The sequence below is a fragment of the Typopeltis vanoorti genome, chromosome 10, assembly GCF_054136105.1.
Source record: "Typopeltis vanoorti isolate ZY-2024b chromosome 10, IOZ_Tvanoo_1.0, whole genome shotgun sequence".
NCBI classification, from domain to species: Eukaryota; Metazoa; Arthropoda; class Arachnida; order Uropygi; family Thelyphonidae; genus Typopeltis; species Typopeltis vanoorti.
In genome coordinates, this window is record NC_143558.1 from 29711173 (window position 1) to 29728822 (window position 17650).

Consider the following 17650-nt stretch of genomic DNA (forward strand, 5'->3'; position numbering starts at 1 on the left):
CTGATACTCCAGATTACAGCATAAGAAATCTCTTTTTGATCTTCCTGGCTTGAAAATTTTTACCTCATTCTGTCAATTTCATTTGTTGTCTTTACTGTTCTAATTCTATAAACCACTTAAATTTCAGTTTAAATGCAAATTAACTTCTTTTTTTTCATTCTATTCTAGCAAAATTTAACCTACAGCTTAGAAAGTCAACAATTTCTGCCATTAATTAAAAAAGGGAGCACAGGATTTATTCAGAACTCACCAACACCATGTCACCTAATCAACTTATTAAACTCCTTTCTCAAGTACTGCAGAAATTAGTACTCAAAGTGATGTTCTTTAAATCTCTAAGGCATTATTTTTCTATGTGAGTCCTGCCCACAAAAGGATGTAAGCCTATAAGTACATTAGTAATTATCACTGTTGGACTAAAGACATTCACAAAAACTCCCATAATATCCATACAGAAATAGGCTAGCCTGCTTATTGAGAATGGATATGTTATCCACTCAGCTAACAGCCTGTCATTTGTTAAGATTTGCAATAAAGACTTTCTAGGTAATCTTCTATCATTAGCAATTAGATTAAATGATTATGTCTCTAACTACTACTCATTGCATGTGATAGCATGCATGAATCTTTGTTCTCAAATTCTGCAAGTAATGCTGGAGTGTCTTGATATGTTTTTTTCCACTTGCACTCTTCATTCTATATATTAACAAGTCATCTTTTTTACATATATTTTCAGAAATTTACAATCAACACATATTCAAATTCAACAGTAACTTTCTTTCTAAATCTTCAATCTGTTCAGAGTACTTCTTATTAAAGCTTAAAAAAAATTATTACTTCCTTTTTATAGAAACAAAACTTACCCAGAGAGGAATCATAGCAGGAAAGTTAAAAGGAGTTATACCAGCACAAATACCCAGAGGTGTTCGATAAGAAATTGTATCCATGTCCTTTGCAATAGAAGGTAAGGTTTCTCCTAACTGAAGAGAGGTTACACTACAAGCATGTTCTACCACCTCTGAAATAAAGAATAAATGGTGCCTGCCTTGTAATGAAAAATGAATCATAAATAAAACATACTCTACCTATTACACTTATAACTACTGTTAGTATGTCTGTATGAAAATTTTGATAGTACAGGCATACTTTGAAGCATTTTCATGAAGCTCGTAATTGATCTGAATTATTCCATAGTAACTAAGGCTATTTAGGCAAGTGTATTATATCTGATAAATATATATTCATGATTAACAAATATAATACAATATTGGTAGGTTTGTCTGTTTTCTGTGAGGAAAAAAGGGCTCTCACCATCTCCAGATGAGACAGACTAATTGAACTTTAATGAAATGTCATTATAAAGAATCTTTGCAAGTTATGCAAGATTCAATCCCAAGTCTTTTTTTCTAAATAGTGCTGTTGTTATCCAGTTTCACTATGGAGCCACTCCTAAAAATTCAAAAGCACTGAAAATAAGCATATTGTGAAATAAGTTTTTCTCTAAGAAAGGTATTATAAATAAAATCGATTTCCTGAAGAACGTCAAAAATCAAGAATATTCTATTTTTAAAAATAGAAGTTGTAAGCTTATGTCTAGTCATTAGAAAGGGAACTGACCTACATAAAAAGGCAAACTAGTTCTTGTTGGAGATCTAAAAAGCAGAGTAAGAAATTGAATTCCAAACATATAGAAATGTTTTGAAAAAATCTAGAGAAAGGAGCAAAGCTAATAATTATTGTAAGCAACTGTTGGATTTCAGGAGATGAACTATTCATTACTTAGATTGTGTATTAACAAATTTGTGCACAAATTCACATGAAAAACATGCAAGAAATAAGAAAAGGCTCATTGATTATTTTACTGTAATAGTGATATCTTGAACACTGTCAAAATATTGGCATATGCAGAAATTTGAGGATGTGATCACATTTGATTTGGAACAGGATAAAAATGAATATCACATTGAAATGAAATGTATGAAAATTTTAAAAAGAAACAAAGTTAAACAGCTTTCAATGGAACAAACTCAAATATACAAATATTATGGGGAAAAAATATCAGCTCAAGAACAAGAACAAACCTTGGTGATCCAGTGGCAAAATCTACAGGAAATGGTCACTGATTCTGTCAGGGAGTCGGTAAATATTTGATGAACATGAGTTCATCAAATATTTACTAAGCAAAATTAGGAGAATAAAAACATAACATCAATGGCAGCCATATTAAAAACGAAGATATTAATGTGTGAGGTGAACTAATCTACAGTGATCTAATTAATCTCACTTAACATGCACATCAGGAACAGACAAATCATTATGTTGTACCTGTATCTGACAATATTAAAGACCTCACAAATAACAGATTACTTTGAGAGAAAGTTGCTGATAGGAAGCTAATAATAATAATAATGCAAACTTAATTACATAGTACTATCACAGTATTCTATCATATCTCAAAGGATCTTGAGGTACATATCATCACATTATTGATTCCCGATATGTACCTCAAGGCCTCTTGAGATATGATAGATGGATTCTATTGGATGAGAATTTGGCTCACTGGTATCTGCAATTACTTATTTGCTTTCTGGATGCTAAGTGAATGTACATTTCAATTATTGTTGCACTATGGTTATGCCTATCTAGCACAGCTGCAGTTATAGAAACAACACTGATTTTTATGGATTTGTTGGTGCAACTCTTGCAGCAACAGAAGCCAAAGTACAGAAATGTCCTTTGTATGATACAGATTATCAGTAGCAAGGAAGAAAAATATATTGTTTTAATTATCATCAATTATTTACAGCTCGTCAAATTATTATCAGCTTATTATATTTTATCATCATTTAAAATAGCATAATTTACTAATGGAAGGCATTTGATGAAACCTATATGAAACTATGCTTCAAAAATTTGCCAAATTTGATCAATATATATATATATATATATATATATATAGATAACTCATATACAATTGTATCTTGTTATAGCAAAAGATTCAATATAATGATGATCCTTTATAATAGAATGGTGCTGTAAAACTCTATGTAACTTGGAAATACCAAAGCACTTGACATCAATTTTTACAGAGGTCAAGTCTCATGAGATTGTTACAAAAATAACCTTGTATGTCTCTATATATTTTATGCTAAATATTAATGTAAATAACCCTATGGAAATTGACTGTACTTACTGCTTTAACAAAAATTTCTAGAATGTCAAAAACAAAGACAATGCTTTGCCACTGGAACTTTGTATAATAGCTTTGTATAAGGGCAGAAGAAAGTTGTTTGCGAGCTCTGCGTACAAACACCCTCAAAGGTTAGTGTCAAAGATATCGGAAAGTTTCAGACAAGTTTCCACTGCCCGAAAAGATAGGATTAAAGGAGTGCACGGAGGAGAAGAAAGAACAGGTCGGTCTTAACAAAAGACAAGGAGTTGTGCCGAATTCTTCGGGGATTACAGCCTTTCATGCAAGGTCCCGGAGAACGTGAAATAAAACGGGACTGAGCCGAACATCGTAGTGGGCAGTTAGAGGCAGAAGTTCCAGGAGTAGAATCCAGAGGACCAGACATTACGGCGAGCCCAAGCCAGAGGTGAAGAATGGGAATGACGAGAGAACAGCTGATGTAAATACCTGAGGCAGTTTCGGTTGGATGTCATTGCAGCGGGAGATCTACCTAAGCTTTTCGAGTACCGGAAAATTGCAGCCCAAAGCACACCAACATCCCGACAAAATGCCCCCTGATGCAAAACTCTCCAGATGGAAGTCTAAGACCCGAGATGAAAGGAAAAGCATAGGGACTTTGCTGCAAGACCTCTGGATGAGTGTTCGACACAAAGCCTCTGTAAGTTTGTTCCATTTTTTGTTGTACATTCCTTTTCGTAATCTAGGAGATACGTGATAGATGGACTGATAAGAAATAGTAATAAAAAGTGTCTATAAGAGAGTCCTCTGATTTGTTATCATTTGGAATATAATTTGTGAGATAAGTTGGCATAGCTAGCTAACTTCTTTGTGAGTAAATTAGAGTTTCAATAATTTGATTTAATAAATGGAGAAGTAATTGAGTAAATTATATTGTATAATTTAGTATTGAAAAGGGAAAGTTTGTTTCTTTATGCTAAAAATCTAATGGATAGGTAGAGAGAGTAACCTCCCTATCTTTTGATTAATGTACTTTTGTATTAATGTAAATAAATGTTATATTTATATACAGTACCGCCTGATCTTTTAATTTACAATGCACTGTTTCTAAATAAACTTGGACCTGTGAGTGGGAAACAACTAAGGCATTAAAAACGTAGTTTAAGTACTTGAGAAACCACGACTGTTTATGTAAACTTTATTGAAGGAATTTATGCTAGTAAGAGAGAGAGAGATCTACCGGATGCATTACTGAGTCTTATGCCGATATAGAAATACTGGTGGTGCAGTCTTAACAAATAAATTTTCCAGTGTTCATAGGCATACGACTAGTAAATACGAAAGGTGGATAAACATAGTATGCAACAGAATAAGTAAGAAAGGTTATGAAAGCAAAAATGTACTGCTATAAAGAATAAAGAATATATTACAAAAATAGAGCAAAAATTAAAGTGTAAAAGATTTAAGGTAAAGATTACATCACATTGCAGTACACTAATAAGGTATAATAACGTAGGACCCCCACCATTCGTTACAGTGCTATGAATCTCTGAATGGACCTTTCTAGTAATTTATTCTGAAGAAAGTTGACAGCCAAAGCACTACGAATAACTGAAATATCTGATTTTCTATTCAAATTTATGCATTTGCTATGGAATAATTCTCTCTCACACATACATTTTATGTTTTTCAATTACTAATTTTTATCAATCAGTGTATGATTTAACTTCAAATGACATAATACAAAAAAGAATGTCATTACAAAATACTTACGTAATCCTCTGTGGACATCACCTTCTGCATCAATTAATGTCTTTCCTTGCTCAAGAGTAATGTTTTCAGCAAGCCTTTTCTTTAGAAAGAAAAATAAAAACATCAATATATTTAATGTATTTCATTCATAGTCAACATTCAGAGTTTTTAATATTTATTAACAATATACACTTAGCATTTTTCTATGGTAATTATAAATACACAAATGGGTAATATTTTTTTTTTAAATTCATATCTCCTCTTTTCGTCCTATCATACAAATATGGATGCAAAGTGTCTGCTGCACTCATGATAACAGATTTAAAGTGAAGGAATAATAAATGCTAATTCAAAAGAATGGTAATCTTGGAAATATCTACAGAAAATGTGCACAGGAAAAAATGACTATATATATATATATATATATATATATATATATATATATATATACATACACAAAATAAGGAGAATTAATTAAGAATAAATGGTCACTGTTTATTTTAATTACTTCTCTCTTTCTCTTTGAAAAAATTGCATCTAATTCAGAGATATCTTCTTGGCAATGACAATGGTATTTCCACAGTAGGGTGGTTTATAACAATATTATTTTTATTTTGATAATCCAAATTTAATGTTAATAGGTTTCTTTCTCTACTTTCTGTCAATTCCAAGATTACCATTCTTTTGCACAATGAAACTTGTGGAGAATTCATGACTAAACAAACACACGTAATAACCACATTAATAAATTTTAATAAGTAAACATTTCATCCTAAGTGTCTTAGGATCAGTACAGTTAATTCAAACAATACTAGGAATAACATACAGTTAGGGCGTATGATTACAATGGAATCCGAATATGCGTGCAATAGCGTGTTATAGAATTAAATTAAAATATCTGGAGGGGAAAAAAAAGATTACAAGCTAACATATATAAAAAAATTATTTTACACAATTTTGTATAACAATTTCCCGCAAGTAATACCACTGCTGTTCTAGATACCATATCATATGACCAAAAAATGAATTTACTACTCCAAGATCAAAATACATATGCCAAACTTGTTTGGCATATGTATTTCGATCCTACAAAAAGACAGCTCAACAAGTTACTTGATGAAACCACTTCCTTAGATAAAGAAACAATAAAAAAACTCAGGACATACCATGCTAGACTTCCTAGGATATACAGTTTACCTAAGCTTCACAAGAATAACGTTCCACTCAGACCCGTCGTGAATTCTATTAGCAGCCCGACTTACAAATTATCAAGATTTTTATCTAACTTTCTCTGTCCTCACATAGGCAACTCAGCCTCATCAATTAAAAATTAAACAGAGTTTCACGGAAAAATAAGACATTCAACCGTTGGAAGCTGACATGCTAATTAGCTTTGACACTGTCTCCCTCTTCACTAATATTCCCCATAAGGAAATGGTAGTCTTGTTAACTCAAAAATTTCCATCTGATATTGTTAAATTATTCAAATTTGTTATTACGTCTGGTTACTTCACTTGGAAAGAGAAAATTTACAAGCAAGAGGAAGGAACAGCAATGGGGTCTCCCTTATCACCAAACTTAGCCAACCTGTTTCTAGAATACCTTGAAGAAAAAATTTTCACATTTAAACCCAAACCAAAAATTTGGCTATATGTTGATGACGTGTTTGCTGTCTGGGGTCATTCCAAACAAGAACTACACCTGTTTCTAGATAAAATAAATCTTCTTCATCCTCGCATCAAATTCACACTAGAAAAAGAATCTCCACGGTGTATCTCCTTTCTGGATTTACACATCCAAAGAAAAGAAGATGGTTCCATCTCCACTTCTGTCTATCGCAAGCGGACATTTTCAGGTCGCTACATTCACAATTCTTCCGCTCATCATCCATCTCAAAAATTTGGCATCATTAAATCATTAGTTGCCAGAGCGCACATATTCTGCTCCTCTGAAGAATCTCTAAACCAAGAACTAGAAATAATCAAAAATACAGCCATACTAAATGGATACAATCTTAAAACAACTCAAAAAATCATCAGTCACTTCCCCACACACCAACCTAGACAAGAATAAGCCCATAAGATTCCCTTACCTTATGTCAAAGGCATCTCCAAACGTCATTCAAAAATTATGAAGAAATACAAACTTGCTACTACCTACAAACCAATCAACCAGATCTATAACTTATTACCTTCTCCTAAAGACAAACTCTCAACTCTGAATGCTACCTGGCACATACGAGGTTCCATGCTCCTGTAAATTGTCTTACTATGGACAGACAGGTAGATCTGTTCATAAATGCATTTTGGAACATCAAGACCATATCCATCTTATCAAACCACAGAAATCTGACCTCGCACAACAGAGTTGAAAACCCAAACCATAGGATCCATTGGAAAAAGACCAAACTTCTACATAGATCTTTATATAAACATGAACGTTTATATAAAGAAAGTGCTGAAGCCCTACTTCACAGACCAAATCTTAACTGTAATGACATTCTTGCTATTCCTAAAGTATGGGAAATTGTCATACAAAATTATGTAAAATAATTTTTTTATATATGTTATCTTATAATCTTTTTTTCCCTCCAGATATATTTTAATTTAATTCTATACCACGCTACTGCACGCATATTGGGATTCCATTGTAATCATGCACCCTAACTGTATGTTATTCCTAGTAATGTTTGAATTAACTGTACTGACGATGTCCTAAGATGCTAAGGATGAAATATTTACTTATTAAAACTTATTAATGTGGTTATTACGTGTGTTTGTTTAGTCTCATGTCTCATATCTGTGGCCTCCAGTCTTTGATCAACTGTTTTATTTCTAACACAGTTCACAGATCCATAAGTGAAAATCAGTTTGAACGCTGTCCTGCATGCAACTAGTTTAGTGTTTTGACTAATTTCTTTCTTATTCCATATAAGATTATTCATTTCCAACCATACTAGCCTTGATTTCCTGAAATATAGTTGATTTCCAACCATACCAGCTTTGCTAATTCTGTTGTCAATTTTCATATTGAACATGATATCTTCACTAAAAATTATGCCTTAATAACTTAAATGTTTTTTTTCTAAAGGATTATCTTGTTTTTTATTGTTGATTTTCATACCAAATTTATTACAGCAGTTATTCAATTTAATCAGAGAATCCTGCAGACTTGTGATGAATTTATTCAGGAGTATAACATAATCTGCATAAACTAAAGAGCTGAGATTAACATCTCCAATTTTAATATCAGGTTTAATACCACTTTCCTTCATAATGTGATACATATAGATGATGAATAACATTGAGATAATGTGCACTATTGTCTCACACCTGATTTAACATCAAACCATCTTCTTTATCCCCCCTGCAATTCGAAGTGCTGACTTACAACTCAAATATAGACTATGTATTGCCTGATATAATGTCCCATTTACACCATATAACTGTAGTGTTTTGAACAGCTTTTCTCTTGGTACCTTGTCATATGCCTTTTTCAGATCTACAAAAATTATATACAAATCCTTGTTATCCTCCAATGAATTCTAAACTATCTATCTTAAAGTGAAAATATGATCCCAACAACCTTTATTAGCTTGTTCTTCTCCATGCTTCCCTTCCACAATTTTTCTTAAGTTTTTTTCTCAAGAATACTTGCACAAATCTTACCAGCAACACTTAGTAGAGAATTCCTCTCTAATTTTCACATCCAGTTTCATTTCCCTTTTTACAGATGTATATTATGAGATCTCTAATCCAATTATCTGGAATTTCATCCTCTAGCCAAGCCTTCTGAATTATGCAGTGTAGCCATTATAAAACTGTTATACCTTCAAATTTGAGCAGGAGTTCAGGCCTGGGACCGTTACTGTTCAATCTTTATGTCATTGATATTGTAATGGAACTGCAGAGAGATATTCAGTTCTTTGAAGTAATAATACTACTAATAGTGATTATTGGCACTAGTGACATTGCTGATGCTTTAGTTCTTCAGGATGATTTGAATAAACTGGCAAGTTGGAAAATTAATGAGGATGCCAGTTTAATGCAATTAAATGTAAGGTTTGAAATTAAGGATGCTACATACTCACTTAGTGGAGTTATACTGGATGAAGTGGAGGAAGAAAGGTATCTTGATGGTTTTGGGCTGTTTCTATCTCTAGTATTGATATTCCTGTTTCCATTCATCAATGGTGGTAGGAAATATTATTATTATGGTAGTGGTAATTATTATTATTATTATTACTAATATGTGACACCTTCAAGGGGTCTTTGGGGAGACACATTACTCCACACAACAACTCACCATCTCCTCTAGTTAATCTACCCACTACAGCTTCTGCTCAAATCATTTCTATATATATCTGAAACCTTCAAGGAGTCTTTGGACTCATTTGGGATGGCACAGGCACATTACTCCACTACATAAGTTAATTCTCCCACTACACACTATGACACTCTACCACCAATAACACACACCATCTACAGCCTACCACCACCAATAGTATTTGTTTGTCTGTAAACTGTATGTGTCCTGTTGGCTAATTTGCCTGTATAACCCAAGGATGAAAAGGCCAAGGGAAGAAATTCTGCTACCTCACATTTAACTGAAAAAGCTGATATAAAGATTCCTCTTGTCAAGACAAGAATTGAACTTAGGTATTTTCTAATCCAAGGATGCAATGTCCTGGTGTTCTTCCAATTGCACTAAGGAGGCACTTAATAATTTCCTACTCTGCTGTTTAGATCTCCAACAAGAACCAACTTTTCTTTTTTATTGTGTTGTCAGCTGTCTGCCTTCTATAATGCTTTGAAAAAGTTGACTTCTTTCTTAGTAGAACCTTCTGTTGGACTATAGGCATGAATAAGTCTCACTGTCCAGTTCCCCATTCAGATATTCCCAAATCATTCTACTTGATACTGCCTGCCATTCAAGAAAATTATCTCCATATTCAGTGTTGAATACTACAGCTACTCTTTTTCCTTTATAGTTATCTGAACATATATCTTGATATTGGTCAGATAGATTTCACCTTTGTTTTGTTTTCGTGATGCCTATTATGTTGATCTGGTACTTATTGTATTCATGGTGTAAATCTTTAATCCTGCTGATATGAATCGGGATTTCTTTCAGTAGATGACTTTTTGCCCTGGTTTCCTGATGACAACAAAGGGAAATTTGTTTAACCAGAGAATGTCCCAACTGGCATGAAATTTTGTCATATTGTATTATTATTTTGGATTTTGGTTTGAGCCAATAAGAATACAATTTCATTGGCTAAATCCCAAACTGGTAGTCCATCCTCGTTCATTCAGGTAAATACTTACTAATGGAATACACAAGGTGAGGATTAGACATTAGGTCAGAAGCCCCACTCAGTTCTCCCCACTCCTTAGAAGGTGATGTGAACATTTCCTCCTAGTTATCCAATTTTTAATTTAAAACCTACCCAATATGTAGGTTTTATCCTTTAAAAAAAAACTGCCACCAACATATGAGGCTAACAAACTCAATTTCCTTAATTTAAAAAAATAAAAATAAAAATAAAAAAAATTAATAATTCTTTTCCAGGATTTGAGAATTCAGTTTTCTACCAAAGATATAGTGTTCTAACAACTATACCTGAGACATTCAGATGTGCAACAGAGATTATTATTTCCTAATTATGCAAACTGCTCAACCTTTTCTTATTTATTAAGCAACACAGGATTTAAACTTACACATGATTTGTGAATTAGACAACAAAAGTGAATAATTTCAAATTAATTTGGCCAAAGTGCCTACAGCAGACAGCATGCATTTTAGTTGGAAATATAGGTTCAAATATCACCTATGATGTAATATTTGAACCAACATTACCAACACTTTTAAGAGTTTCTCAATTGAAAGCAGGCTAGCTGGTCTTATAAGTAGAACATAAATGATGAATTATAGAGATAGGATTAAATGCCCTAATCAAGAAAAAAAAAATTGGTTTTTCAAAGACATGTTAATGGTCACTGGGCTTATTACGTCAAAAAAAGATGACATGATTAGAAATAATTCCTTAAAATCTGGTGTTTAGGTACTTTGAAAAGTAAAGGGGATTTAAGGATATTAGTTTGAAAGAACAGAATCCATGGAGATACTTGCAGAAACAGATCATCTCTATATGACAAAAAGATGAGTTAATTAAGCTGAAAAAAAAATTAACATTTTTGGAAGTCAACTCCAAATATGAGAAGAGCATGCCAAAGTCATAGATTTGGGATTTGTGCAATGTAAATAGCTGCTTCTGAAGTAGAAAAGAGCCAGAGACAATTCTAAATTTTCTGGAAGTGGAGGAAACTATAAGTACAATGCACTTGTGCAAGAAAACTGCAATGTAAAAGTCAGTTTCAGTGAGGAGAACTATGTATGTTTGAATAGCCAGCATTTGGATGTGGATGCCAATTCAGAAAAATTTAATTTTAATAAAAAAAATAAATAATAAAATCATCATCATGCGTATCAAGGATTTAGGCCTAGCATGGCCTGTTCGGGCCTTAGAAGTCATCGTTGAATCGTTTAAGAGGACGTCCTGGTTTTCTTTTTCCTAATAGCTTGTACAAGTACAATTTAATTAGTACAAGTACTTTGAGTACAATTAAATAATAAAATAAAATAAATAAATAAAATAATTATGAAAAGTGTCAAAATATATTTTTCCTCTTTTTTTTGTCTCAAGAACCAACCCTCGTATACATAATCTGCTCCCACTTAAATGTCAAATTCAACATGCAACATTTGTTACTATATAATCTTTTGATTGTTCTTTTTATCCACTGACTGGACAGGATTTTAAATAACATGTTTTGTGTATAACATTTATAACTAGATGTATTTTCAGACCAAGTTGCTTGATTTTGATCCTACATTTCAAAGAGAAAAATTCAGCTATCTCTCTGCCAATGGTATAGAAGGAGGGGGAGGGGCGGTCCGGCCTGGGTGGCACTTTTCACATGAGACACAATTTTATTTTTCGCCAATTCTTTTATTTATGCTAACTTAGTAATTTTCATTACTTAATTCATTACTGGATTCAGGCCAAATAGCGGTTGTCAGGATCAGATTTTCACTTTACGACAGATAGTTGAGAAATCATGGGAATATAACAAAGATCTGTATTTAAGTTTTGTCAATTTGGAAAAGGCATATGACAAGGTACCAAGAGAGAAGCTATTCAATATGCTACAGTTATATGGTGTCAGTGGGACATTATATCATGCAATACTTAGTCTTTATTTGAGTTGTAATTCAGCAGTTAGAATTGAAGGAAGTACAGGAAGGTGGCTTAATGTTAAATCTGGTGTGAGAGAAGGATTATCCCCTCTGTTATTCATCATCTATATGGATTACATTATGAAGTGATATTAAACCTGATATCAAAATTGAAGATGTTAATCTCAGCTCTTTGCTTTATGCGGATGATGTTATACTTCTAAATAAATCCGCTACAAGTCTGCAAAATTCCCTGACTCAATTGAATAATTGTTGTAGTAGATATGGTATGAAGGTCAGCATTAAAAAGACAAGATAATGAAAATAGGCAGAAACATTGAAAATATCAACTGCATTGTGAATGGAAAAGCTATAGAACAAGTAAAACATTTCAGCTACTCAGCCATGATTTTTAGTGAAGATGGTAAATTAAATATGGAAATAGACAACAGAATCAACAAAGCTGGTATGGTAGGAAGTCAACTGAATAAATTCAAATGGAATAAGAGAGAAATTAGTCGGAACACTAAATTAGCTGTATACAAGACAGTGTTCAAACCAGTTTTAACTTATGGATCTGAGAGCTGGGTCAGAAGTAAAACACTTGACCAAAGACTAGACACAAATATGAGAGTCCTGCGAAAGATTAGAGGCATGAACAGATGGCATCAATGGCAATATCATATTAAAAACGAGGATATTAGGAAAGAACTTGCCACTGTCAGCATCCAGGAATGTGTTAGCAGAGCTTATCTCAGGTGGTATGGTCACTTAACCACAATGGGAGAGGAAAGATTAGCAAAACAAGTGTTCTCTGCCAGGTTGTCAGGAAAAAGACCCAGATGAAGACCAAGATATAGAGATTGATACAGTAAAAAGTGCCTTAGAACAGCGCTTCCTAAACTGTGGGCCGCAGACCCCTTGGGGGCCATAGGTTTTGTTGGGGGGGCGTGAAATAATGAAAACAAATTTAAAATGTTTTAAGACTAAGTAGATTTTTTTTATTTTAAAAGAAACGTATTTAACTTTTATTATTTATTATTTCTTTTTTGTTATTTTTTATATTTTAATGGAAAAATTCACACATTGGTGTTGGTTCACAAACTTTGCTTCCTGCGTATTTCGGCGCTTAATGAATATTAGTAAATATTGCTTATTCGTATGTTTCATTTCAAAGCGGTGGTTAATTGTATTTACTTCGAATGCTCTCCAGGGAAGCTCCAAATCTTCCTGTCCGTTTCATCACGCGTTTGTAATCAGAGACTGTTGATACTGACTTTATATACATATCAAAACTCGTTTCATATTATCACTGTCATCCGAGCTAGTTTTCTGTTACCAATAAAAGTTTCGCATATACTTCACACATGAAAAAAAGCTTAAACAAGTTCATGTGGGGAGATAGTAACTCGTTTGCAGTGGTAAACAACACGCCCTCCCTAACAGCCACTATACTGCAGAGGCAATAAAAACAAGTACTTTTATTATGCCAGTGAATAAGGTATGAGGAGTCTGTGTAATATATTTCTCAACAAATATTGCAATTAGAGACAACTGGGATAAAAACACACTAATTAATGAATCACATGTCCCCTCATATAGAAACTATGCTGTATAGACTGAAACAAAACCATATGTTGCATGGGCAAACACAGTATCTAACTAAAAACTATTGTTATTAATTAGATGTGAGTGAGTTCGATTTCCCAAGGCAGCAATAAAATTCAACCGAACGTGCTAAAATTTGTAAAAGTGTTAAAACTAAGCAATATATATATATATATAATGAATGTTATGGCAGTTTCACATATGGAATTCGGCTGAAGAGAGTTACCATTTCAACTCAATTGTCAGCTATGCTTTTATCTTTCGGTTGCGCGATCTTTTGTTAATACCGCACCAATCATATGCACGTTTTAATAACCTGCCTTTGCTGTCTGTTTCGCATTAGGCTTAATTACCGTAAAGGGAGAAAAGTCACAAAAGAGAAAAATGCATCCAGGGATTCCCTTATTCAGGTAATATTCACTAATTTCATGTTATCAGTCTGTGGTGTGCCAGTATCGGTAAGTGGTGATATTATTTGATCTATTCTACGTTAAAAAATTTATCCCTGAGATGGATAAGTGGCTGATAAAAAATAAAAAAAAATTCCTGCGAACAATCAGAAGAAGCAGAAACAGACTCAAAAAAAAAAAAGGACAGTATTTCATATTTTACCAGAACAGCCTGCATCATCTTCAGAACCAAACGGTAAGAGGCGAAAAATGTAATATATGCATTTGATTTTTGCAATATTCGCTGTGTATATTTTGTATTGAATATAAATACAATAAATATTATAATAATATATCTCTCTATTACGATTTTTTTTCGAGGGTGGCCATGAAATATTTTAATTTTTGCGAACGGGGCTCTGACATCCAGAAGTTTGGGAAGCACTGCCTTAGAAGATAGAAATATAAGATTTGATAATGTTAGAGACTTGACAAGTAACAGAATGATTTGGAGGAAAATTGTAGATAGGAAGTTAGTAATGATGTAAATTTTTCATGTAGTACTATCATATCCTGTACACCCCTTGAGGTGTTATATATCAGGAATTTGATGATGATGATGACTTAGAACTAAAATATACATAAACATAATGTTTTAATTTATTTCCCTATATGTCGTTTTGACTTTTTATAGTATTTTTGGTGTGTATTGAGAGGGGCGGCAAACTCAGGAACTTTCCCGGGGCAAAAGCTCTAGCTGTGCCACTGCTCTCTGCCTACAACAGGCTAACGCAGAAAGGAAAGAATGTTTATAAAATTTTAACATTATAAATGAGAATTAAACCTAAGTTTTTTCCAAACTTTTTTTTTCTGGGGGAAAAAAAAATCTTATTTAAATAATTTCTACCATCATCAATTTCCTGAAATGCACCCTCAATATACCTTCAGGCTAAAAAATTATTTCTATTAGAAAAAAATAAATACTATTTTATCAAAATTCTCTTAAGTTAGAAACAAACCACTTACCATATTCTGTTTGATAAGGTGTTGATACTTAAACATGGTCTGCTGACGAGTAAGAATAGATGTTTGTGACCATGATTTAAATGCAGCCTTTGCAGCTGATACAGCTGATTCCATTTCCTGTTGAGTAGCTTTAGGCACCCTGGTCACAATTTCATTTGTTGCCTATATGATTTAATTTATTTCCATTAATGATAATGAATACAAGAAAAATTACATCAAAACAATGTTGCGTTCTAAAATATGCATGCATACACAAGCAAAATAAATCACCAGTATTCAGTCACTTTTTAACTGCATAACATTCAGTTTGAAGTTCAGTCATCTCTACAACTGATCATACTAATAGTGAGGCACCAACTATCAGGCCACTAGCTTGTATCAGTGTCATCAGATGATAATGACTAGTGAAGTATGAACCAAATACTAAGTTGCTAACAAACCTGATAATGAAAGATTTATGTATATACAAAAATTTATTAAATTAACTAAAAAATACACTATGTTGAAATAAGTATTGGAACAGCACAACATTTCAAGAAACCAAACTACACACACACCTCAATAGTGTGTGAGTCCCCTTTTGATACTGATTACACTTTCCATCCTCCTGGGCAATAGCCTAATAATACAAGATTTATGTATATACAAAAATTTATTAAATTCAACTTTAAATAAGCGAAAATACATTGTCTTGAAATAAGTATTAGAAAAGTACAACATTTCAGGGGAACCTAACTGCACATACACATATATACCTCAATAAGTATGTGGATCCTCCTATAGGGCTGATCACACTTCTACCATCCTAGTTATAACATTAAATAAGTAGAGTTCAACTCTGGGATGATAAATGCATTAATTACTTCTATTTGTAAAGAAGAAATTAAAAACTAGAGCAAATAAAAGAAAATGGTGATATAGAAATAGAATGGAACAATTTAAAAACCATATTAATAAATGCAACAGCAAAATGGCTTAAAAGAAAAGTAAAGTAAATGGAAGAGAAGAAAGGAAATAAGATAACTGGAATGAGAATGAGGAAGCAACAATCAAAGACGAAAAAGAAGCAGAAATCAATTATGAACAAAAAAGAGCAATAGCAAAAAAATAAAATAAAATAAAATAAATTACAGACAAACAAATAGAAAAACATGGAGGCTTATGCCTGGAAGGTGTATGAATATGTTGGTATGCAAGGGATACCAATGAATCAAATCCACACACAGGTAGGACTGGATTCTTTCTGTGTAGGCTGTTTGTTCATGAGCTTTTTACCTCCTATTACCTCCTTCACTTCATAGTAAAATTGTAAATTTTACTATGAAGTGAAGAGATCGAATACATACAAAATTCTAAGAAATATGAATAAGAGGTAAAAGAAAAGTTAAACTTGAAATAGTTAAAGAGAAAACTCAGTTAAACTTCTTCCAGAACTTATGATAAGCAAGATAGTAATGAAACAAACTCTGATATAATGCTAACTACTAACTATACAACGAAAGAAATAACATTACAAAAAATCCAACAAAGCAATTCATCATTCAGGAAAATTCCCTGGAGAAGATGGAATAAGCATATACCTTATTAAATATATAATAAGGTATATTACAGATAGTGTAATCAAATAACTTTTAAAATGATTTAAAGAATAACTGGTAACAAGGAAAAATACCAGAACACTAAAATAAGGCTATTATCATTCTAACATATCACATAAAAAAGGTGATAAGTACAGAGGAATAAGTCTTTTAAATACTGGTTAAAGTTATACACATGAATATTAATTTCAGAATTCAAATCATATTATTATTATTACGGGCAACTCCAAGGAGTCGACAGACTCATCGAGGGAGGCCCTAACATCATGTCAAGAACAACTATTCGACATTCCCACAGTATCTATCATACCTTGCCTTGAACTCATTCACAGTCATGGCACCCACAACAGACTCTGGCAGCTTATTCCACTCGTTCACCACTCTCCAAGAAAAAAAACCTAGCTCTAACACCCTTGCTAACCACATTCTTGCCCAGCTTCCATGTATGGGCCCTAGTCCTCCCACTACCAGTCCTATTCTCAAAAATATCTTCTGAATTAATCTTATAGAACCCCTTCAGTAATTTGAATGTCTCAATCATATCACCCCTTTTCCGCTTATCAACCAATTTCTGCAACACACAAATCTTCAACCTGTTCTCATAAGGTTCATTCCATAGACCTGCTATCATCTTGGTCACTCGTCTCTGAATCCTCTCCACCTCCTTCCCATCCAAACCCTGGCAACCCATATCTGGGCAGTAGTCTAGATGGGGTCTTATCAAGGCTCGATACAGAGGAACAATAACTTGTTTGTCTCTGCTTGTTAAAGATTTTTCAGCAACCAAGTGATTTGATGAGCTGATTTAGCCACTTTTGCGATGTGCCCCCCCCCTAAACTTCAACTCCCTATCCACCAACACTCCCAAATCCCTGGCCTCAATCTCCTGG

The 17650-nt window shown here is 33.0% G+C and overlaps 1 protein-coding gene across 1 annotated transcript in view; it reads right to left on the minus strand.

The window, feature by feature from the left end:
• Nucleotides 1-17650, minus strand: part of LOC150102287 (putative methylmalonate-semialdehyde/malonate-semialdehyde dehydrogenase [acylating], mitochondrial) — a 110703-nt gene that overhangs the window by 71485 nt on the left and 21568 nt on the right. Inside the window, exons 4-6 of the mRNA XM_090399642.1 lie at nucleotides 15163-15324; nucleotides 4922-5000; nucleotides 864-1018 (exon numbers count right to left, since the gene is read on the minus strand). Of these exons, the coding sequence (XP_090255768.1) occupies nucleotides 864-1018; nucleotides 4922-5000; nucleotides 15163-15324 (396 nt within the window). The remainder of the gene's footprint in view (nucleotides 1-863; nucleotides 1019-4921; nucleotides 5001-15162; nucleotides 15325-17650) is intronic.